Source organism: Cherax quadricarinatus, chromosome 76 (genome assembly GCF_038502225.1).
Source record: "Cherax quadricarinatus isolate ZL_2023a chromosome 76, ASM3850222v1, whole genome shotgun sequence".
In the NCBI taxonomy this organism is placed as follows: Eukaryota; Metazoa; Arthropoda; class Malacostraca; order Decapoda; family Parastacidae; genus Cherax; species Cherax quadricarinatus.
Genome location: NC_091367.1, coordinates 11,813,395 through 11,838,985, shown reverse-complemented (window position 1 = coordinate 11,838,985; position 25,591 = coordinate 11,813,395). Strand labels below are relative to the sequence as shown.

The window sequence follows — 25,591 nt, the reverse complement described above, 5'->3', positions numbered from 1 at the left end:
TGGTCATGGACCGGGCCACAGGGGCACTGACCCCTGGAACACCTTCCAGGTATTAAAGAGAGCCTTATTGTGAGACCAAAATATACAGGGCTCATTTTATCCACTGTTTTATTGTATTTATGTGGGTTTGTTAATGCTGGAATACTGAATGTAAAAAAGTAAATGACTATCACACTATATGGTAAATAAACCGAGTACAAATTGGTACACAGAAAAATTCACAGCAAATGGTGCATGACAGAAAAAAAGCTATGAGCCAGTCAGGATAATGGGAAGAAGTTCTACATGCTAAGAACTAAAAGAAAAAATAACTCTTGATATGCTACCTAGAATAAGATATATTCAATACACATTCTCTGTAACATGTACATTTGAGCATAACTTTATATAAGTGAACTCACTGGGAGCACAGTTGTAACTGTGCAGTTGGTGATAAGTTGTGTATCGGAGCAATTTCTGTCATCACCCTTTGCTCCCTTTAGGCCTTTTGGTCCTGGCTCACCTATAAATGATAAGCCCATGGGGCCTTTGTCTCCTTTGGGCCCTGGGTAGCCTTTTTCTCCCTGTGGAAGACAAATATTTAATACTGAAACTATAAAGCAGATACTGCTAGTTACTTCACTTACATGTAGCATTATAGAAAATCAGGCACTGCTATTTCACTAATATATTATAGTAAAGCAGGCACTGCTAACTATTTCACTTACATATGATATAAGGCAGGGACTGCTATTTCACTTACATATTATATAAAGCAGGCATTGCTATTTCACTTACATATTATATAAAGCAAGCACTGCTATTTCACTTACATATTATAGTAAGGCAGACACTGCTTTTTCATAAAGTAATATGGTAAAATAGGCACTGCTTTCATAAAACATTATAATAAAGTAGGCACTGCTAAATACTTCCATATTCATAAACATATTAACCCTTTCAGGGTCCAAGGCCAAAATCTGAAGTCACGCACCAGTGTCCAAGAAATTTTGAAAAAAAAAAAAAAAATTATTTTTTCTTACAGAATTAAAGAGCATATTTTTGTGAAGGTAATAAAACAAAAAAAATTAGAATCTGATCATTACTTACCGAGATACAGTGACAAGAAGTTTATAGAAAATGATGTGGTGGCGGCAACATCGACGAATTCCACATACGCGTATTATATTATTTTGTTGTTTTAGTTGTTTTTTCTTTTCTTTTCCAATTTTTTTCTATTCCTACTAACATTTGGGGCCTGAGAGACCAATACTGTATATAATTGATATATATATACTCACTGTATTGAACACAATAACCGCACTAAAGTTATTATCATATTATTGTTTACCACTGTTGTTTATTACAATAAACATGCACAAATATTGTATAATACTAATGTTCTATCATATATTTACATATTTACAATCACTGGACATGGTTTTAGAACTGCTGGAGCTTGTGGAACTCCTTGAAACAAGGCACCATGCACAGAGGCACCTTACATTCCTCACACATAAACCGAGTGTCTTTGCGTCTTTGTTGCCGTCGTTTTGTTTGTGCACAGACAATGCATCTCTTCTGAGAAAATTTCTTTTGAGTTGAAGGAAGTTGTATTATGAAATGATCACCTTCTCTCCTCAAACGCTTGGGTATATTGTGATGAATTCGAGGACCATGTTGTATTGCAGGTGTTGTTACCTGGTACTTCATTATGAGTTGTCTGACAACAGACAAACAAAATTCACCATACGGTGGTCTGTTACCAGTCTTTATTTGGTACATATTATATGCATTCAGCATTGAAATGTCCATGAGATGGAAGAAAAGTTTCATGTACCACTTGTAACTCTTACGAACACAGTCAACAAAACCAATCTGCATGTCACACTTGTCAACCAAGCGCATGTTTTGTGTATAATCTATCACTGACACTGGTTTTCGAATACGTTCATTAGTCACTCGATCAACTTTGCCACTGTCTTGCATTTCATTACGGTGAATGGTTGTCAACAATGTGACATCTCGTTTGTCATGCCACTGTAATGCCATGATGTCATTGGCAGTAAACACCTGCACGTCATCACCACGAACACCTGCGTTGAGCCTGGGCATATGTTTACGATTAGAACGCACTGTGCCACACACATCTGTCTTGTTCACTCACATGAAGTCACTGAGTAATGGGCTTGTGTACCAGTTATCGGTATATAATGTATGGCCCTTACCAAGATAAGGTGCCATCATGTTTCTCACTACGTCACCTGAGATACCCAATAACATCTTGGTATCTTTCAATGTTTTACTACCCGTGTATACAACAATATCCAACACCAGGCCACTGTCACAATCACAGAGTACAAACAATTTTATACCAAAGCGGTTCCTCTTGCTCGGTATATACTGCTTGAATGACAGTCTACCTTTGAACAAAATCAAAGACTCGTCAATTACAAGATTCTTGAATGGATAAAAGTATATCCTGAACTTTTGTTTGAGATACATGAAAACATTTCTAATCTTGTATAACCTGTCACTTCTGTCAGGCCTGGTTTTGTCAGAGAAGTGCAACATACGTAACAGTAAGATAAACCTGTTCACTGGTATTATTTCACTGAAGGATGGGGTACAAATTAGCGATCTGTGGACCAGTATGCTTTTATATTATGCTTATAGACGTGAGGCATAAGCATTATTGTTGCAAAAAGCAAATACATTTCTGCAACAGTCGTCTCTTTCCACCTGTGTAGTCTTGACTGTGGTGATAAGATCGTATTTGCCATGGTGTACTGAAAATACTTATTACTTTCCCTGGCAATAATTTCCATCAATGGCTGGTCAAAGAATAATTCAAAGAATTCCAGTTCATTGGCCGTGGTTCCAAAGGGACAGGTAGGTAGAATTCCACTTTGAGAGTCATCAAAGTGGTGAGGGCTGGGAACAAAATTGGGATTTTGCTGCCAATCCCAGATACGGTTTGCTGGTGGATACTGGACATCATAGGCTGGTTGTATGGGTGGTTGTGGTTGTGGCGGGCTGGTGGGTGACGCTCCGCTTTGTCCTTGAACTGACGAGTCAGCAGCGTGGGTCCCCGCGTGGCACAGTGAGTCACGCATGGCGGTGCCACTACCACCACCAGCACCACAAACACCATCCACTGATGCCTGTGGCCCATCCATGCCAAGTGTAGCCACATCATCCTCACATTCACTACCTAAAATGGGTGTAGGGCCACGGGATGTACTCCAGGATGTACTCCGTCCCCTGGGCACAGCATAGGGTACACTACCCGAGCGCATGCGGCGGCAAACATACCGACGCTTCACTGGTGAATATGTTTCCTCACTATCACTACTCGAATGATCGTCGAGCGCAATAAAATCACAATCCACGTCAGAATCATCGTCATTACTGAAGTCAGAGGCCTGGCCACGGGAAAATATTAGTTTTCTCTTACGTTTAGGAACACCCGACCGTGAGTCACGAGTGCCCACACCAGAGGTAGAAGGTCGAGGATCGTCGGGGTTTTCTGCACTATTATCGATATCCTGGTCATTATTTTCGGTCACTAACTTATCAAAGCCGTAGAATTCGTCTTCATTTCCACTTCCATCAGTGTCAGAACTATCAGACAGGAAGAGGAGAGTCCCAATTTTCCGGGGAGTGAGAGCTGACTTGCGACGAGGCATGGTGAACAAGGGTGAATGAGCCGGCGTTCCCACAATGCTATGCAGGCGCCTAGATTTTTTGTTTATGACACACACCCACAGCGCAGACCCATTCTCTCACATGTAGGCCTATGAGCGCTTTCGCGCTAAATTTGACGGCGCTAGAATTTTGGCGTAGATCTACGGTTTGGACACTCACCGAAAAGCCGTAGATCTACGGGACGGACCCTGAAAGGGTTAAAACTGGCACTATTTGTTACATCACTTTCATAAAACATTATAGTAAAGTGCTTGTAGAAAGAAGCTGTCCAGCTTCCTTACTCTTCTATCTTCATTTTGGCAGTATTTCTGATATCTGCTAGCAGTATTAGGTTGAAAAGTCTTGGCCCATCGATTCTGACATAGTGTTCTCGAACTGTACCCAAGGCCCAGTATACAGTTCCAAGTTAACATGCAACATTTATTAGAATGTAAGGCATATAACATTTATTAATTTTGGTGTATTAACCCTTTCAGGGTCCAAGGCCCAAATCTGGAGTCACGCACCAGTGTCCAAGAATTTTCAAAAAAAAAATTTGTTATTTTTTCTTATGAAATCGTAGAGAATCTTTTTGTGAAGGTAATAAAACAAAAAGTACGAAATTTGGTGGAAAATTGACGAAATTATGCTCTCGTGAATTTTGATGTGTCAGCGATACTTACGAATCGGCGATTTTGCTGACTTTGACTCCCATTTTAGGCCAATTACATTATTCCAATCAACCAAATTCTTAGCTATTTCACTAGTATTACTTCTATTCTATCGATTGAGCACAAGAAATCGCCAAGTCAACTGTTTCAACTACAAAATAAAGTGATCGGAAATTGTTAATTTGGCCAATTTAACACAAAGTTCAAAATATTCCAATTTCAAAATAGGGTCCAGAATAAACAATGTAGGCATTCCTGGCACTAAACTAACATTTCCTCTGTTCATTAGTTACGTTTTGAGACTTTACAAATAAATTCCATTTTGATTTTTTATTCACATAATGAATTTTTATTCACACCAAAAAATAGAAGATTTACTGTTATGCAATACTGTAATAATTGTATAAATATCATCACCATATTTGTGAATGTATATTAGACCCACCAGCTGACGTGTATTAGACGTGTGAGGTCGTTTGTTCACTCTTGAATATCGGCAAAAATTTAACATTTCCGCTACTTTGAGCTCAGTTTCAAGCCATTTCCAGTGCTAAAACCATTCAAAATCATCTCTATTTCTGTAATATGTCTTCCATTCTATCAAATGAGACCAAGAAATCGCAAATACAACTATAAAAAACATACGAAAAAACACTGCAAAGTTGCTGTTTTAATCGAAAAATCATGATTTCAGTTTTTTTCTCTCATTATACATAGTGTGCTGCAGAATCTGTTTTATGTGGTGCACACATACCACATAGATGTATTCTCTCATATCTAGGCACAAATGTACCACTCACAGTTTATCAGAGTGAGCTGAGCTCATGGCGTAGATCTACGGTTTGGACACTCACCATAAAGCCGTAGATCTACGGGACGGACCCTGAAAGGGTTAAGATGTTTATAAAAAACTATTTGGCATTTCTGGAGATCTCAAGAACATAACCCCATTTTCACTATATGTCATTCACTTTACACAATGACATCCCCAGCAATAAGAAAGAGTTTACTGTACTTATGTATGTATGTCTAAGGGCAATATGTGTAAATATTATGCAGAAAACTCAGAGTGTGGAAATTAGGAGAAGGTGTGGAGTTAATAAAAGTATTAGTCAGAGGGCTGAAGAGGGGTTGTTGAGGTGGTTTGGTCATTTTGAGAGAATGGATCAAAGTAGAATGACATGGAGAGCATTTAAATCTGTAGGGAAAGGAAGGCGGGGTAGGGGTCATCCTCGAAAAGGTTGGAAGGAAGGGGTAAGGGAAGTTTTGTGGGCGAAAGGCTTGGACTTCCAGCAGGCGTGCATGAGCGTGTTCGATAGGAGTGAATGGAGGCGAATGGTATTTGGGAGCTGACGATGTGTTGGAGTGTGAGAAGGGTAATACTTAGTGAAGGGATTCCGGGAAACCAGTTATTTTCATATAGCCAGACTTGAGTCCTGGAAATGGGAAGTATAATGCCTGCACTCTAAAGGAAGGGTTCGGGATATTGACAGTTTGGAGGGGTATGTTGTGTACCTTTATACGTATATGCTTCTAAGCTGTTGTGTTCTGAGCACCTCTGCAAAAACAGTGATTATGTGGGAGACAGCCGACTTGTTAAAAAAAAAAAAAAAAAAAAAATATATATATATATATATATATATATATATATATATATATATATATATATATATATATATATATATATATATGTATATATATATATATATATATACATACATATATATATATATATATATATATATATATATATATATATATATATATATATATATATATATATATATATATATATATATATATATATAGGCTGGAGGCAGTGGAGATGTCATGTCTGAGGGCAATGTGTGGTGTGAATATAATGCAGAGAATTCGTAGTTTGGAAGTTGGGAGGAGGTGCGGGATTACCAAAACTGTTGTCCAGAGGGCTGAGGAAGGGTTGTTGAGGTGGTTCGGACATGTAGAGAGAATGGAGCGAAACAGAATGACTTCAAGAGTGTATCAGTCTGTAGTGGAAGGAAGGCGGGGTAGGGGTCGGCCTAGGAAGGGTTGGAGGGAGGGGGTAAAGGAGGTTTTGTGTGCGAGGGGCTTGGACTTCCAGCAGGCATGCGTGAGCGTGTTTGATAGGAGTGAATGGAGACAAATGGTTTTTAATACTTGACGTGCTGTTGGAGTGTGAGCAAAGTAACATTTATGAAGGGATTCAGGGAAACCGGCAGGCCGGACTTGAGTCCTGGAGATGGGAAGTACAGTGCCTGCACTCTGAAGGAGGGGTGTTAATGTTGCAGTTTAAAAACTGTAGTGTAAAGCACCCTTCTGGCAAGACAGTGATGGAGTGAATGATGGTGAAAGTTTTTCTTTTTCGGGCCACCCTGCCTTGGTGGGAATCGGCCAGTGTGATAAAAAAAAAAAAATATATATATATATATATATACAGTGGACCCCCGCATAACGATCACCTCCGAATGCGACCAATTATGTAAGTGTATTTATGTAAGTGCGTTTGTACGTGTATGTTTGGGGGTCTGAAATGGACTAATCTACTTCACAATATTCCTTATGGGAATAAATTCGGTCAGTACTGGCACCTGAACATACTTCTGGAGTGAAAAAATATCGTTAACCGGGGGTCCACTGTATATATATATATAAATATATATACATATATATATATATACATATATATACATATATATATATAAATATATATATAAATATATATATATAGATATATATATAAATATATATATATATAAATATATATATATATATATATATATATATATAAAAATATATATATATATATATATATATATATATATATATATATATATATATATATATATATATATATATATATATATATATATATATATATATATATATATATATATATATATATATATATATATATATATATATATATATATATATATATATATATATATATATATATATATATATATATATATATATATATATATATATATATATATATATATATATATATATATATATATATATATATATATATATATATATATATATATATATATATATGCAAAACAACCACTCTGAAAGAATAGAGAAATTCCAAGCGATTTCGTGACTACTCACGTGAGTAGTCACGAAAGCGCTTGGAATTTCTCTATTCTTTCAGAGTGGTTGTTTTGCATATTTTGAAATCACCTGTTTACTGTGATCTTATTGCATATATATATATATATATATATATATATATATATATATATATATATATATATATATATATATATATATATATATATATATATTTTTTTTTTTTTTTTCAACAAGTCGGCCGTCTCCCACCGAGGCAGGGTGACCCAAAAAAGAAAGAAAATCCCCAAAAAGAAAATACTTTCATCATCATTCAACACTTTCACCACACTCGCACATTATCACTGTTTTTGCAGAGGTGCTCAGAATACAACAGTCTAGAAGCATACACATATAAAGATACACAACATATCCCTCCAAACTGCCAATATCCCAAACCCCTCCTTTAAAGTGCAGGCATTGTACTTCCCATTTCCAGGACTCAAGTCCGACTATATGAAAATAACCGGTTTCCCTGAATCCCTTCACTAAATATTACCCTGCTCACACTCCAACAGATCGTCAGGTCCCAAGTACCATTCGTCTCCATTCACTCCTATCTAACACGCTCACGCACGCTTGCTGGAAGTCCAAGCCCCTTACCCACAAAACCTCCTTTACCCCCTCTCTCCAACCCTTTCGAGGACGACCCCTACCCCGCCTTCCTTCCCCTATAGATTTATATGCTTTCCATGTCATTCTACTTTGATCCATTCTCTCTAAATGACCAAACCACCTCAACAACCCCTCCTCTGCCCTCTGACTAATACTTTTATTAACTCCACACCTTCTCCTAATTTCCACACTCCGAATTTTCTGCATAATATTTACACCACACATTGCCCTTAAACAGGACATCTCCACTGCCTCCAACCGTCTCCTCGCTGCTGCATTTACCACCCAAGCTTCACACCCATATAAGAGTGTTGATACTACTATACTTTCATACATACCCTTCTTTGCCTCCATAGATAACGTTTTTTGACTCCACATATACCTCAACGCACCACTCACCTTTTTTCCCTCATCAATTCTATGATTAACCTCATCCTTCATAAATCCATCCGCCGACACGTCAACTCCCAAGTATCTGAAAACATTCACTTCTTCCATACTCCTCCTCCCCAATTTGATATCCAATTTTTCTTTATCCAAATCATTTGACACCCTCATTACCTTACTCTTTTCTATGTTCACTTTCAACTTTCTACCTTTACACACATTCCCAAACTCATCCACTAACCTTTGCAATTTTTCTTTAGAATCTCCCATAAGCACAGTATAAGAGGGGTTGTTGAGGTGGTTTGGTCATTTAGAGAGAATGGATCAAAGTAGAATGACATGGAAAGCATATAAATCTATAGGGGAAGGAAGGCGGGGTAGGGGTCGTCCTCGAAAGGGTTGGAGAGAGGGGGTAAAGGAGGTTTTGTGGGCAAGGGGCTTGGACTTCCAGCAAGCGTGCGTGAGCGTGTTAGATAGGAGTGAATGGAGACGAATGGTTCTTGGGACCTGACAATCTCTTGGAGTGTGAGCAGGGTAATATTTAGTGAAGGGATTCAGGGAAACCGGTTATTTTCATATAGTCAGACTTGAGTCCTGGAAATGGGAAGTACAATGCCTGCACTTTAAAGGAGGGGTTTGGGATATTGGCAGTTTGGAGGGATATGTTGTGTATCTTTATATGTGTATGCTTCTAGACTGTTGTATTCTGAGCACCTCTGCAAAAACAGTGATAATGTGCGAGTGTGGTGAAAGTGTTGAATGATGATGAAAGTATTTTCTTTTTGGGGATTTTCTTTCTTTTTTTTCGGTCACCCTGCCTCGGTGGGAGACGGCCGACTTGTTGAAAAAAATATATATATATATATATATATATATATATATATATATATATATATATATATATATATATATATATATATATTTTATTATCACACTGGCCGATTCCCACCAAGGCAGGGTGGCCCGAAAAAGAAAAACTTTCACCATCATTCACTCCATCACTGTCTTGCCAGAAGGGTGCTTTACACTACAGTTTTTAAACTGCAACATTAACACCCCTCCTTCAGAGTGCAGGCACTGTACTTCCCATCTCCAGGGCTCAAGTCCGGCCTGCCGGTTTCCCTGAACCCCTTCATAAATGTTACTTTGCTCACACTCCAACAGCACATCAAGTATTAAAAACCATTTGTCTCCATTCACTCCTATCAAACACGCTCATGCATACCTGCTGGAAGTCCAAGCCCCTCGCACACAAAACCTCCTTTACCCCCTCTCTCCAACCTTTCCTAGGCCGACCCCTACCCCGCCTTCCTTCCACTACAGACTGATACACTCTTGAAGTCATTCTGTTTCGCTCCATTCTCTCTACATGTCCGAACCACCTCAACAACCCTTCCTCAGCCCTCTGGACAACAGTTTTGGTAATCCCGCACCTCCTCCTAACTTCCAAACTACGAATTCTCTGCATTATATTCACACCACACATTGCCCTCAGACATGACATCTCCACTGCCTCCAGCCTTCTCCTCGCTGCAACATTCATCACCCATGCTTCACACCCATATAAGAGCGTTGGTAAAACTATACTCTCATACATTCCCCTCTTTGCCTCCAAGGACAAAGTTCTTTGTCTCCACAGACTCCTAAGTGCACCACTCACTCTTTTTCCCTCATCAATTCTATGATTCACCTCATCTTTCATAGACCCATCCGCTGACACGTCCACTCCCAAATATCTGAATACATTCACCTCCTCCATACTCTCTCCCTCCAATCTGATATTCAATCTTTCATCACCTAATCTTTTTGTTATCCTCATAACCTTACTCTTTCCTGTATTCACCTTTAATTTTCTTCTTTTGCACACCCTACCAAATTCATCCACCAATCTCTGCAACTTCTCTTCAGAATCTCCAAAGAGCACAGTGTCATCAGCAAAGAGCAGCTGTGACAACTTCCACTTTGTGTGTGATTCTTTATCTTTTAACTCCACGCCTCTTGTCAAGACCCTCACATTTACTTGTCTTACAACCCCATGTATAAATATATTAAACAACCACGGTGACATCACACATCCTTGTCTAAGGCCTACTTTTACTGGGAAATAATTTCCCTCTTTCCTACATACTCTAACTTGAGCCTCACTATCCTCGTAAAAACTCTTCACTGCTTTCAGTAACCTACCTCCTACACCATACACTTGCAACATCTGCCACATTGCCCCCCTATCCACCCTGTCATATGCCTTTTCCAAATCCATAAATGCCACAAAGACCTCTTTAGCCTTATCTAAATACTGTTCACTTATATGTTTCACTGTAAACACCTGGTCCACACACCCCCTACCTTTCCTAAAGCCTCCTTGTTCATCTGCTATCCTATTCTCCGTCTTACTCTTAATTCTTTCAATAATAACTCTACCATACACTTTACCAGGTATACTCAGCAGACTTATCCCCCTATAATTTTTGCACTCTCTTTTATCCCCTTTGCCTTTATACAAAGGAACTATGCATGCTCTCTGCCAATCCCTAGGTACCTTACCCTCTTCCATACATTTATTAAATAATTGCACCAACCACTCCAAAACTATATCCCCACCTGCTTTTAACATTTCTATCTTTATCCCATCAATCCCGGCTGCCTTACCCCCTTTCATTTTACCTACTGCCTCACGAACTTCCCCCACACTCACAACTGGCTCTTCCTCACTCCTACAAGATGTTATTCCTCCTTGCCCTATACACGAAATCACAGCTTCCCTATCTTCATCAACATTTAACAATTCCTCAAAATATTCCCTCCATCTTCCCAATACCTCTAACTCTCCATTTAATAACTCTCCTCTCCTATTTTTAACTGACAAATCCATTTGTTCTCTAGGCTTTCTTAACTTGTTAATCTCACTCCAAAACTTTTTCTTATTTTCAACAAAATTTGTTGATAACATCTCACCCACTCTCTCATTTGCTCTCTTTTTACATTGCTTCACCACTCTCTTAACCTCTCTCTTTTTCTCCATATACTCTTCCCTCCTTGCATCACTTCTACTTTGTAAAAACTTCTCATATGCTAACTTTTTCTCCCTTACTACTCTCTTTACATCATCATTCCACCAATCGCTCCTCTTCCCTCCCGCACCCACTTTCCTGTAACCACAAACTTCTGCTGAACACTCTAACACTACATTTTTAAACCTACCCCATACCTCTTCGACCCCACTGCCTATGCTCTCATTAGCCCATCTATCCTCCAATAGCTGATTATATCTTACCCTAACTGCCTCCTCTTTTAGTTTATAAACCTTCACCTCTCTCTTCCCTGATGCTTCTATTCTCCTTGTATCCCATCTACCTGTTACTCTCAGTGTAGCTACAACTAGAAAGTGATCTGATATATCTGTGGCCCCTCTATAAACATGTACATCCTGAAGTCTACTCAACAGTCTTTTATCTACCAATACATAATCCAACAAACTACTGTCATTTTGTCCTACATCATATCTTGTATACTTATTTATCCTCTTTTTCTTAAAATATGTATTACCTATAACTAAACCCCTTTCTATACAAAGTTCAATCAAAGGGCTCCCATTATCATTTACACCTGGCACCCCAAACTTACCTACCACACCCTCTCTAAAAGTTTCTCCTACTTTAGCATTCAGGTCCCCTACCACAATTACTCTCTCACTTGGTTCAAAGGCTCCTATACATTCACTTAACATCTCCCAAAATCTCTCTCTCTCCTCTGCATTCCTCTCTTCTCCAGGTGCATACACGCTTATTATGACCCACTTCTCGCATCCAACCTTTACTTTAATCCACATAATTCTTGAATTTACACATTCATATTCTCTTTTCTCTTTCCATAACTGATCATTTAACATTACTGCTATCCCTTCCTTTGCTCTAACTCTCTCAGATACTTCAGATTTAATTCCATTTATTTCCCCCCACTGAAACTCTCCTACCCCCTTCAGCTTTGTTTCGCTTAGGGCCAGGACATCCAACTTCTTTTCATTCATAACATCAGCAATCATCTGTTTCTTGTCATCCGCACTACATCCACGCACATTTAAGCATCCCAGTTTTATAAAGTTTTTCTTCTTCTCTTTTTTAGTAAGTGTCTACAGGAGAAGGGGTTACTAGCCCATTGCTCCCGGCATTTTAGTCGCCTCATACGACACGCATGGCTTACGGAGGAAAGATTCTTTTCCACTTCCCCATATATATATATATACAGGAAGGCCCCACTTATACGGCGGGTTAGGTTCCAGGCTACCGCCGTAAAGCGGAAATCGCCGTAAAGTGGAACACCCTTTTTTTCCACTTATAAATGCATACAAACACTAGATAACAAGTTTACACTAACATATATTAAGTTAGCAATAGAACCAGGCATCAAAAAACAATAAAAAGGTACAATACACACATAGTGCACTCATTACTTACCTTAAAATATTTATAGTCTTAATCTAGGGTGAGACAAGTAGTATTTATTGTAAGAAATCAAGTGTGGTATGTATTGTAATAGCCTCACCAGGCCACCCCACCCACACATACTATTCTATGATATTTAAGCATCCCAGAGCGATAAAATGTATATACAGTTCACTCATTACTTACCTTAAAATATTTGTAGTCTTAATGTAGGGTCAGGAGTAAGTAAATGAGATAAAACGAATAAATGAGAGAGAGAAAGAATGAGTACATGAGAGGGGGCAGGCGCAGTTATGTAAACAAACCAGGGGAAGGTAAGTTTTGTAAACAAACGAAATGTACACGTCTGGTTTGTGTACAAGTTACATTGTGTACAGGTTGTCTCTACATTGATACGGTAGAATTAATAAAGAAGAACACTCCCATTCTCATGTAACATCATTTTGAGAAGAAATGAAGCTCTGAGTGAAGGCAATGGAAATAAGTCACACTGACTTTTTTGGGTTATCCTAGGTTCTCTACACGTATGTTGTTATGTATGATAATCTATGTAACTGTATTTGTGTATACCTGAATAAACTTACTTACATACATACGAAAGGAATAATTTTCTACAGTTACCCCCAGTAACACATTTACTCTTATGTTAGATTAGAGAAAATGTTATTCTTGCCGTCACTTGTACAAGTTATGTGGCTCCCACATCTTATATTTATGTTTATTTATTCTATTGTGGGGTGTATTTATCATCTTTTTATGTTATGTATCGTGTTTATTATATAATTTTGAAAAAAATATCATGGATGGATTAATGAAAATGTGTATATTACCGTAATATACGACATTTAATGAGACTCGGTATTGTTATTATCACCACTTGTGCAAGTCGTCTGCTACGACATCTCACATTTGTTTATTTATTCTACTGTGGGGTGTATTTATCTTATTTATATGTTATGCATCGTGTTTATTATATAATTTTGAAAAAAATATCATGGATGGATTAATGAAAATGTGTATATTACCGTAATATACGACATTTAATGAGACTCAGTATTGTTATTATCACCACTTGTGCAAGTCGTCTGCTACGACATCTCACATTTGTTTATTTATTCTACTGTGGGGTGTATTTATCTTATTTATATGTTATGCATCGTGTTTATTATATAATTTTGAAAAAAATATCATGGATGGATTAATGAAAATGTGTATATTACCGTAATATACGACATTTAATGAGACTCAGTATTGTTATTATCACCACTTGTGCAAGTCGTCTGCTCACATCTCACATTTGTTTATTTATTCTACTGTGGGGTGTATTTATCTTATTTATATGTTATGCATCGTGTTTATTATATAATTTTGAAAAAAATATCATGGATGGATTAATGAAAATGTGTATATTAACGTAATATACGACATTTAAATGACTCGATGTATGTAAGTTTATTTAGGTACAGGTATACATAAGTATAATTATCAGAGTACAGTGGACCCCCGGTTAACGATATTTTTTCACTCCGTAAGTATGTTCAGGTGCCAGTACTGACCGAATTTATTCCCATAAGGAATATTGTGAAGTAGATTAGTCCATTTCAGACCCCCAAACATACACGTACAAACGCACTTACATAAATACACTTACATAATTGGTCGCATTCGGAGGTAATCGTTATGCGGGGGTCCACTGTATATATAAAATATGAAATAACTTTTAAAAACATTTGAAATTTTGGAGTTTCCAGACAAAATGGAGAGACTTAGTGCTTACTGAGCTCATGGAGAATGTAAACAAACAGGGTGGGGCACGGTGACCGTATTAGAAAGTCAGGTGGGGGGAGCCGTATAGTGAGTTTTGGTCATAATTTGAAATGTCCGTATTAGCGGAACGCCGTAAAGCGGAACGCCGTAAAGCGGGGCCCTCCTGTATATATATATATATATATATATATACAGTGGACCCCCGGTTAACGAACTTTTTTCATTCCAGTAGTATGTTCAGGTGCCAGTACTGACCGAATTTTTTCCCATAAGGAATATTGTGAAGTAGATTAGTCCATTTCAGACCCCCAAACATACACGTACAAACGCACTTACATAAATACACTTACATAATTGGTCGCATTTGGAGGTGATCGTTAAGCGGGGGTCCACTGTATATATATATATTTTTTTTTTTTTTTTTTCAACAAGTCGGCCGTCTCCCACCGAGGCAGGGTGACCCAAAAAAAAAGAAAGAAAATCCCCAAAAAGAAAACACTTCCATCATCATTCAACACTTTCACCACACTCACACATTATCACTGCTTTTGCAGAGGTGCTCAGAATACAACAGTTTAGAAGCATATATGTATAGAGATACACAACATATCCCTCCAAACTGCCAATATCCCAAACCCCTCCTTTAAAGTGCAGGCATTGTACTTCCCATTTCCAGGACTCAAGTCCGACTATATGAAAATAACCGGTTTCCCTGAATCCCTTCACTAAATATTACCCTGCTCACACTCCAACAGATCGTCAGGTCCCAAGTATCATTCGTCTCCATTCACTCCTATCTAACACGCTCACGCACGCTTGCTGGAAGTCCAAGCCCCTCACCCACAAAACCTCCTTTACCCCCTCTTTCCAACCCTTTCGAGGACGACCCCTACCCCTCTTTCCTTCCCCTATAGATTTATATGCTTTCCATGTCATTCTACTTTGATCCATTCTCTCTAAATGACCAAACCACCTCAACAACCCCTCTTCTGCCCTCTGACTAATGCTTTTATTAACTCCACACCTTCTCCTAATTTCCACACTCCGAATTTTCTGCATAATATTTACACCACACATTGCCCTTAGACAGGACATCTCCACTGCCTCCAACCGTCTCCTTGCTGCTGCATTTACCACCCAAGCTTCACATCCATATAAGAGTGTTGGTACTACTATACTTTCATACATTCCCTTCTTTGCCTCCATAGATAACGTTTTTTGACTCCACATATACCTCAACGCACCACTCACCTTTTTTCCCTCATCAATTCTATGATTAACCTCATCCTTCATAAATCCATCCGCCGACACGTCAACTCCCAAGTATCTGAAAACATTCACTTCTTCCATACTCCTCCTCCCCAATTTGATATCCAATTTTTCTTTTTCTAAATCATTTGATACCCTCATCACCTTACTCTTTTCTATGTTCACTTTCAACTTTCTACCTTTACACACATTCTCAAACTCATCCACTAACCTTTGTAATTTTTCTTTAGAATCTCCCATAAGCACAGTATCATCAGCAAAAAGTAACTGTGTCAATTCCCATTTTGAATTTGATTCCCCATAATTTAATCCCACCCCTCTCCCGAACACCCTAGCATTTACTTCTTTTACAACCCCATCTATAAATATATTAAACAACCATGGTGGCATTACACATCCCTGTCTAAGACCTACTTTTACCGGGAAGTATTCTCCCTCTCTTCTACACACCCTAACCTGAGCCTCACTATCCTCATAAAAGCTCTTTACAGCATTTAGTAACTTACCACCTATTCCATATACTTGCAACATCTGCCACATTGCTCCTCTATCCACTCTATCATATGCCTTTTCTAAATCCATAAATGCAATAAAAACTTCCCTACCTTTATCTAAATACTGTTCACATATATGTTTCAATGTAAACACTTGATCTACACATCCCCTACCCACTCTGAAGCCTCCTTGCTCGTCCGCAATTCTACATTCTGTCTTACCTCTAATTCTTTCAATTATAACCCTACCGTATACTTTTCCTGGTATACTCAGTAAACTTATTCCTCTATAATTTTTACAATCTCTTTTGTCCCCTTTCCCTTTATATAAAGGGACTATACATGCTCTCCGCCAATCCCTAGGTACCTTCCCCTCTTTCATACATTTATTAAACAAAAGTACCAACCACTCCAACACTATATCCCCCCCTGCTTTTAACATTTCTGTCATGATCCCATCAGTTCCAGCTGCTTTACCCCCTTTCATTCTACGTAATGCCTCACGTACCTCCACCACACTTACATTCTGCTCTTCTTCACTCCTAAAAGATGGTATACCTCCCTGGCCAGTGCATGAAATTACCGCCTCCCTTTCTTCCTTAACATTTAAAAGTTCCTCAAAATATTCTCGCCATCTACCTAATACCTCCCTCTCCCCATCTACTAACTCCCCTACTCTGTTTTTAACTGACAAATCCATACTTTCCCTAGGCTTTCTTAACTTGTTTAACTCACTCCAAAATTTTTTTCTTATTTTCATAAAAATTTCTTGACAGTGCCTCTCCCACTCTTTCATCTGCTCTCCTTTTGCACTCTCTCACCACTCTCTTCACCTTTCTTTTACTCTCCATATACTCTGCTCTTCTTATAACACTTCTGCTTTGTAAAAACCTCTCGTAAGCTACCTTTTTCTCTTTTATCACACCCTTTACTTCATCATTCCACCAATCACTCCTCTTTCCTCCTGCCCCCACCCTCCTATAACCACAAACTTCTGCCCCACATTCTAATACTGCATTTTTAAAACTATTCCAACCCTCTTCAACCCCCCCCACTACTCATCTTTGCACTAGCCCACCTTTCTGCCAATAGTCGCTTATATCTCGCCCGAACTTCCTCCTCCCTTAGTTTATACACTTTCACCTCCCTCTTACTTGTTGTTGCCACCTTCCTCTTTTCCCATCTACCTCTTACTCTAACTGTAGCTACAACTAAATAATGATCCGATATATCAGTTGCCCCTCTATAAACATGTACATCCTGGAGCCTACCCATCAACCTTTTATCCACCAATACATAATCTAACAAACTACTTTCATTACGTGCTACATCATACCTTGTACGTATATTTATTTATCCTCTTTTTCATAAAATATGTATTACTTATTACCAAATTTCTTTCTACACATAGCTCAATTAAAGGCTCCCTATTTACATTTACCCCTGGCACCCCAAAATTACCTACTACTCCCTCCATAACATTTTTACCCACTTTAGCATTGAAATCCCCAACCACCATTACTCTCACACTTGATTCAAAACTCCCCACGCATTCACTCAACATTTCCCAGAATCTCTCTCTCTCCTCTACACTTCTCTCTTCTCCAGGTGCATACATGCTTACTATAACCCACTTTTCACATCCAATCTTTATTTTACTCCACATAATCCTTGAATTTATACATTTGTAGTCCCTCTTTTCCTGCCATAGCTTATCCTTCAACATTATTGCTACTCCTTCTTTAGCTCTAACTCTATTTGAAACCCCTGACCTAATCCCATTTATTCCTCTCCATTGAAACTCTCCCACCCCCTTCAGCTTTGTTTCACTTAAAGCCAGGACATCCAGTTTCTTCTCATTCATAACATCCACAATCATCTCTTTCTTATCATTTGCACAACATCCACGCACATTCAGACTTCCCACTTTGACAATTTTCTTCTTCTTATTCTTCTTATATATATATTCTTATATATATATATATATATATATATATATATATATATATATATATATATATATATATATATATATATAGTATATATATATATATATATATATATATATATATATATATATATATATATATATATATATATATATATATATATATATAGTATATATATATATATATATATATATATATATATATATATATATATATATATATATATATATATATATATATATATTTCGGGCCACCCTGCCTTGGTGGGAATCGGCCAGTGTGATAATAAAAAAAAAAAATATATATGTATATATATATGTATATATATATATATATATATATATATATATATATATATATATATATATATATATATATATATATATATATATATATATATATAGATATATACACACACACATATATTAAAGGTAGTAGGTTGTGAGACAGCAACCGCCCAGGGAGGTACTACCGTCCTGCCAAGTGAGCGTAAAACGAAAGCCTGTAATTGTTTTACATGATGGTAGGATTGCTGGTGTCCTTTTTTCTGTCTCAAGAACATGCAAGATTTCAGGTATGTCTTGCTACTTCTACTTACACTTAGGTCACACTACACATACATGTACAAGCGTATATATACATATCCCTCTGGGTTTTCTTCTATTTTCTTTCTAGTTATTGTTCTTGTTTATTTCCTCTTATCTCCATGAGGAAGTGGAACAGAATTCTTCCTCCGTAAGCCATGCGTGTTGTAAGAGGCGACTAAAATGCCGGGAGCAAGGGGCTAGTAACCTCTTCTCCTGTATATATTACTAAATGTAAAAGGAGAAACTTTCGTTTTTCCTTTTGGGCCACCCCGCCTCGGTGGGATACGGCCAGTGTGTTGAAAGAAAGAAAAAACTATAGTTTTACATACAGAAAACAAGAAATAAATATAAATGACTAATTTTAATGATAAGTGAACATTACATACCTTTATTGAAGACTCTTGTTGGTGAGTAATATTTATTTGTAGTCCCAGGCAGATTACATCCCAGCGTACACATACCAGCTACATACTCTGCGGCCTACAGCCATATTATTACCATCGACATACCATGTTCACCGAGTTTAATCGTTTAGATGCCATCATAAACTGGGCTAAAGCAGATTCATACAGTTTTCTCTAACGCTGTACCTGAGAAAACATAATGTTTACCCTCCCCCACATATAAACATTGAATGTTTAAATGCTGTGTAACGTGTTTCTTATATAATTTTGAAGAAAATACATATCATAGATGGATTGATAAAAATGTCTATTAACCTAAAATAAGACAATTAACCCTTTCAGGGTCTGTGCCGTAGATCTAGGGCTTTATTTACATTCAGGGTCCAAACTGTAGATATATGATATGAACTCAGCTCACTCTGATAAGCTGTGAGTGGTAAATTTAGGCCTAGATATGAGAGAATACATCTATGTGGTATGTGTGCACCACATAAAACAAATCCTGCAGCACACAGTGTATAATGAGAGAAAAAAAAACTGAGACCGTGATTTTCGATTAAAACAGCGACTTGGCAGTATTTTTTCGTATGTTTTTTATAGTTGTATTTGTGATTTCTTGGTCTCATTTGATAGAATGGAAGATATATTACAGAAATAGAGATGATTTTGATTGGCTTTAGCACTGGAAATGGCTTGAAACTGAGCTCAAAGTAGCAGAAATGTTAAATTTTTGTCGATGTTCAAGAGTAAACAAACGACCTCACACGTCTAATACACGCCAGCTGGTGGGTCTAATATACACTCACAAACGTGGTGATGATATTTATACAATTATTACCATATTGCATAACAGTAAATCTTCTATTTTTTGGCTTGAATAAAAATTCATTATGTGAATAAAAAATCAAAATGGAATTCATTTGTAGAGCTTCAAAACATAACTAATGAACAGAGGAAATTAGTTTAGTGCCAGGAATGCCTGCATTGTTTGTTCTGGACCCTATTTTGAAATTGGAATATTTTGAACTTTATGTTAAATTGGCCAAATTACCAATTTTTGATCACTTTATTTTGTAGTTGAAACAGTTGACTGGGCAATTTAGTGTGCTCAATTGATAGAATATAAGTAATACTAGTGAAATAGCTAAGAATTTGGTCGACTGGAATAATGTAATTGGTCTAAAATGGGAGTCAAAGTTGGCAAAATTGCCGATTCGTAAATATCGCTGACATCAAAATTCGCGAGAGCATAATTTCGTCAATTTTCCATCAAATTTCGTACTTTTTGTTTTATTACCTTTAGAAAAAGATTCTCTACCATTTCATAAGAAAAAAATAACAAATTTTTTTTTTTTAAATTCTTGGACCCTGGTGTGCACTTTGAAATTTGGCCTCTGGACCCTGAAAGGGTTAATGTGCTCAAGAGAGAGTCATGAACGTATGAGTGCCCCAGGCATACGCATTTGATACCAATGATTTCCGCTGAAAAAAGTGCTCGAAATCCAAACTGTACGAGTTTCACACCGGCCAAAAACCGGGGGTCCACTGTATATGTAATTTAAAAGCACCTCTTACCTTGAGTCCATCAGTTCCTTTGTAACCAGTCTCCCCCCTAGGACCAGGGGCACCAGGGGGCCCTTGGGGTCCCTGTCTACCATCACGGCCTGGCTCGCCTTTTTCCCCTTTGTCTGTAGTACATGGTCCAATGGCTGGCTCTCCCTTTGAACCTTTCCTGCCTTCTGGGCCACGGAAACCTCGGGGACCTGGTGCGCCCGGTGCGCCACGCAATCCTGGTTCACCCTGAATGATCCATTAAAGCTTTATAAATACATGGCAAACAAATATAATTTTAATACATATAAAATACACAAAAAATCAGAAACTGAGTGAATATTTTAATATTTCAGTATAGTCAATACTTTAAGGTACATACACTGAAATAAACAACTGAATTAAAACCAGGATTTTCCTGGACCTACACCTCTATGAAAACACATACAGGAAAAAATTTCCCTGATCTGAAAAAAGAAGTTATACCTGATCTAAAAAAAATCTTTCCTGACCTGAAAAGACGTCTTTTCTGAAATGAAAAGTGAAAAAAGTTTTCTCGGATGCGAAAGGGAAAGAAGGTACTCTCTGATCTAAGTGGTGAGGAAGTCTTCTCTGATCTAAAAGATGAAAGAAGTCTTCTCTGAACTAAAAGATGAAAGAAGTCTTCTCTGATCTAAAAGGAGAAAGAAGTTTTCTCTGATCTAAAAGATGGGAGAAGTCTTCTCTGATCTAAAAGATAAAAGAAATCTTCTCTGATCTAAAAGATAAATGAAATCTCTGATCTGAGAGGACAATCAATACTGTACCTTACACAATTGCCTAACCCATATTATCTGGCACTCTTAATTGCTTCACCACCACAATTTTTGTACTGTATATGCAATCAACAATATTTTTCAACATCTTTGCTATTTTTATGCCCACTTCTTGAGTTTTCACCATTTTAATTTGATTATTACCACTTACTTTTTCATACTGCTTTTTCATATTCCTGTCAAACAGCAAGATACAGGGACTAATCTCCTGTTATATGATTCTTACAAACTCTCCTATGTTACCTCGTCACATCTGCAGAGACTTCCTATACTGAAGCAATATGCAGAATTGTACACATTTAAGTAAGAAGATTTAGTGACACTCTAAAAAAATCAATACCGAACCATTAAAACATTGTGTTCACAATATGTTAATATGCTAGAATCCTCATTACCTAACATATCCCAACATCAGCTAAATATGTAAAAACTATATATCCATATTTTCAATGTCACAAACATATGGAAAACAATATAATCTTATTCTTAATATCTGTAATCATCACAACCATTCAAACACTGATTGTGTCCACATTATGTTAATATGCTAGAATCCTCATTACCTAAAATCATAATCAAACCTGTATTTCTTTAAACAATTAAACTTGACAAAAGCCATATAGTATGTACTAATAGGATATTCAATTCACTTGTATTCATTGTAACTCCTAAATTTATATTTACAACCACTCAATTTGTCATTACTTTTTCAATCTTAAGTTAGTCTTTAGTTTGCCTGAAATGCTCTGCATATTAAGGGGCATTCTGCAAACACACCTATATGTCATTCACTTATGTACAAACATTGTATCATGCTGAAATAAAGTATCTCATCTTCTAATCACTATCACCAATGAACAACTTTTATAAGCACTAAAACACCACAACCCAACCTTTCTAATCACTAACATCACCAACCAACCTTTCTAATCATTATCACCACCAAAACACCAAGGAATTGTATTTGTCCTTCCCCCTTCCTTTGATCAAACCCTATTACCCCAACCCCTCACATTCCCCAGGTAGTGTATAACCTGACAAGTTTAGCACTCCCCTCTACTATAATAATAATCAAGAGCTTTGTTGTAGCCACAGAGCTTAACTTAAGCAACAAAATCCCTGACACCCAAGCCCATGTGAGTAATAATCTTATGGGCAAGTAACCTAGCTCTTGATACTGTACTAGCTCCAACTTACACATACATACTCAAGAAATTTGCTAGAGGCAATTTATGATCATGGGTTGTTGCAGCACCTAAATCTTTTGATATGAGAGCATTTCCAGATAAGCTCTAATGAACCATCAGATTCACCACTCAAAAGAGAGGGGATACCACTTACAAACAACTACAGGCCAATAACTTAATTTCTAATATGATAAAAAATGCTGAATTTTGGAAAAATAGTAAATCAACAGATGAAATTTAAGTGCATTGCTCATTATATTTACTGCAATCATCCATGTTGTCAAATCCAATTCTTGTGATTCTCATAAAGTTTGTTGCTCATTAAACTATTGTTTAGTTGCATGTATGAACAAATACTGCATCAAAATAATGGTGCTATATACTATGTCAAAAGTTCTGTGGTTTACTCTCTCACAAAAAAAAAAATTACTGTGCTTGGTACACCCTAATACGTACATGTACATAATTATTTGTTATAATCACTTTACAGTATAGACAACTAAATACTATACATACGTCTGTACCGTTGCAACCGTCCAGCCCTGGTCTGCCTGTGGGACCTGGGGGACCTGGGATACCTGGAATTCCATTGATACCTGGGAAGCCATTCAGACCCATTTTACCCTGAAAAATATTATAGGATCATAAAATACAGCCATTCAAAATTGGCCCAAAAGAAAACATGAATGTCAAACAAATATATTCAAGATTACATTTCACTCGTTCCAAAAATAAATAAAATTTCTCTAATACAGCATTTTTAATTTGCTTTTTTATAAATCTGTCATAAAGGGAAGGCATGGTAGGGGTTGTCCTAGGAAATGATGGAGGGAGAGAGGTAAGTAGGTTTGTATGCAACGGGTTTGCAAATCCAACAGGCGTATGAGTATGTTAGATAAGAATGATTGGAAACAAGTGGTTTTTATGACTTGATGTACTGTTGAAGTGTGAGCAAGCTAATATTTATATGAAGGGATTCAAGGAAACCGGATTTGAGTCTTGGACATGGGATGTAGTGTCTGCACTCTGAAGGAGGGGTGGGGATATTGCAGTTTGGAGAGGCATCTGAACTGTAGTATTGGTTCACCTCTGGCAAGACAGTGATGGAGTGAGTGATGGTGAAAGTGTTTTTTCTTTTTTTTTTTTAGTCACCTTACCTTGGTGGGAGACGGCCAGTGTGATAAAAAAAAAAATACACCAATATATAAACCTCTGCATTATGGCGAGAGGTCGCCAGGGGTTCCGAGAGAAACAGTGATATATAGGGTTATCTTGTGTAAATGCATTTTTGAGTAATTTTTGTGTTTAATGGAAGGAGGGGGTAAAAGAGGTTTTGTTTGCAAGGAGCTTTGACATACAGCAGGCATGTGTGAACATGTTAGATAGGAGTGAATGGAGACGATGTTTTTTAGGGATTTGACGAGCTGTTGGAGTGTGAGCAGGGTAATATTTTGTGAAGGGATTCAGGTAAACCGGTTAGCCGGACATGAGTCCTGGAGGTGGGAAGTACAATGCATACACTTTAGAGAGGCTTGAGGCACTGACTGTTTAGAGTGACATCTAAACTGTCCTATCGAGCAAAGACAGTGATAATGTGTGAGTGATGGTGAAAGTGTTGAATAATGGTGAAAGTGTTTCTTTTTTGGGTTACCCTGCCTCTGTGGGAGACGGCCTACGTGTTGAAAAAAAAAATACTATACACATACAGCATATTCTTGAAAAATTCTTGGGTGTTATAATAAAGTTAAAGTCTTCAACCTGTTATCATTTAAAAGTAACTTCCGTATGAACTCTTTAAAGAAGCAGTTTGATTGATTTTTTTTTTTTTTGCATTGTTAATAAACTTAAGAAAAACTTAAGTTACTTTTTGCTTAAACCAGATGTCAGAAAAAAAAAATTATATTTTCTTTATGAACTTTTGGTATATAAAAGAGAAAGAAAGATATAAATTAATGATATATAATAATTTTTTATATATGGGTTCCTTGAGACATGAAAATTAATTCAAGGGTTCTGCATGGGTAAAAAAGGTTGAGAAGTGCTGGGTTAAGGCAACCTTCACTATGTGTACTTTTAAATTAATATAATGTACTGAGAAATCTAATTGTGTACATAAGGTGTGGCATGGCAGAAAAGACTAAACACCACCACAATTAAAATCGGTTAGTGAACGAATCATTTCCTTACTGTTTTGTCTACTTGTGGAATGTTTAGATACTGATATTTAAAAAGTAACAGATAAAAACAACCTTTCCAATAGTTCTCACTTTACTTAGAAAAATATTGCTGAAGCAATTAAAATATAAAAATGGCACACAGACTTACTCTGTCACCCTTGGGTCCAGTTGGACCCTGTGGACCTGGCTCTCCTTTGCTGCCCTTGGGCCCCATAAGACCTTCCATACCAGGAAAGCCCTGTTGGCCCTTCTCTCCCTGAGGACCTGGCAGCCCTGGTGAACCCTGCAATTGTATGTCATTGCCTCAAAACAATTAAAAAAATGTATATCTGTATTTACAGAAAGCTGTCATGATACATGTATATGAAGATAAAAATTACTGTACATAAATGTACATAAATAAGCTATTATGAAAAACCTCATAATAATGTATATAAAGCAGACATTTACATGTAGTATTAATATAGTAAGTGTTACATCAATTCCTATCATT

At 37.2% G+C, this 25,591-nt stretch overlaps 1 protein-coding gene across 1 annotated transcript in view; it reads right to left on the bottom strand.

Annotated features, from left to right (window-relative positions):
• The window catches only part of LOC128703599 (collagen alpha-2(IV) chain-like), a gene marked incomplete at its 3' end in the record, with an annotated part of 449,538 nt that overhangs the window by 56,831 nt on the left and 367,116 nt on the right, over nt 1-25,591 (bottom strand). Inside the window, 4 exon segments of the mRNA XM_070101286.1 lie at nt 402-563; nt 20,944-21,168; nt 23,438-23,545; nt 25,247-25,381. Coding sequence (XP_069957387.1) covers nt 402-563; nt 20,944-21,168; nt 23,438-23,545; nt 25,247-25,381 — 630 coding nt within the window.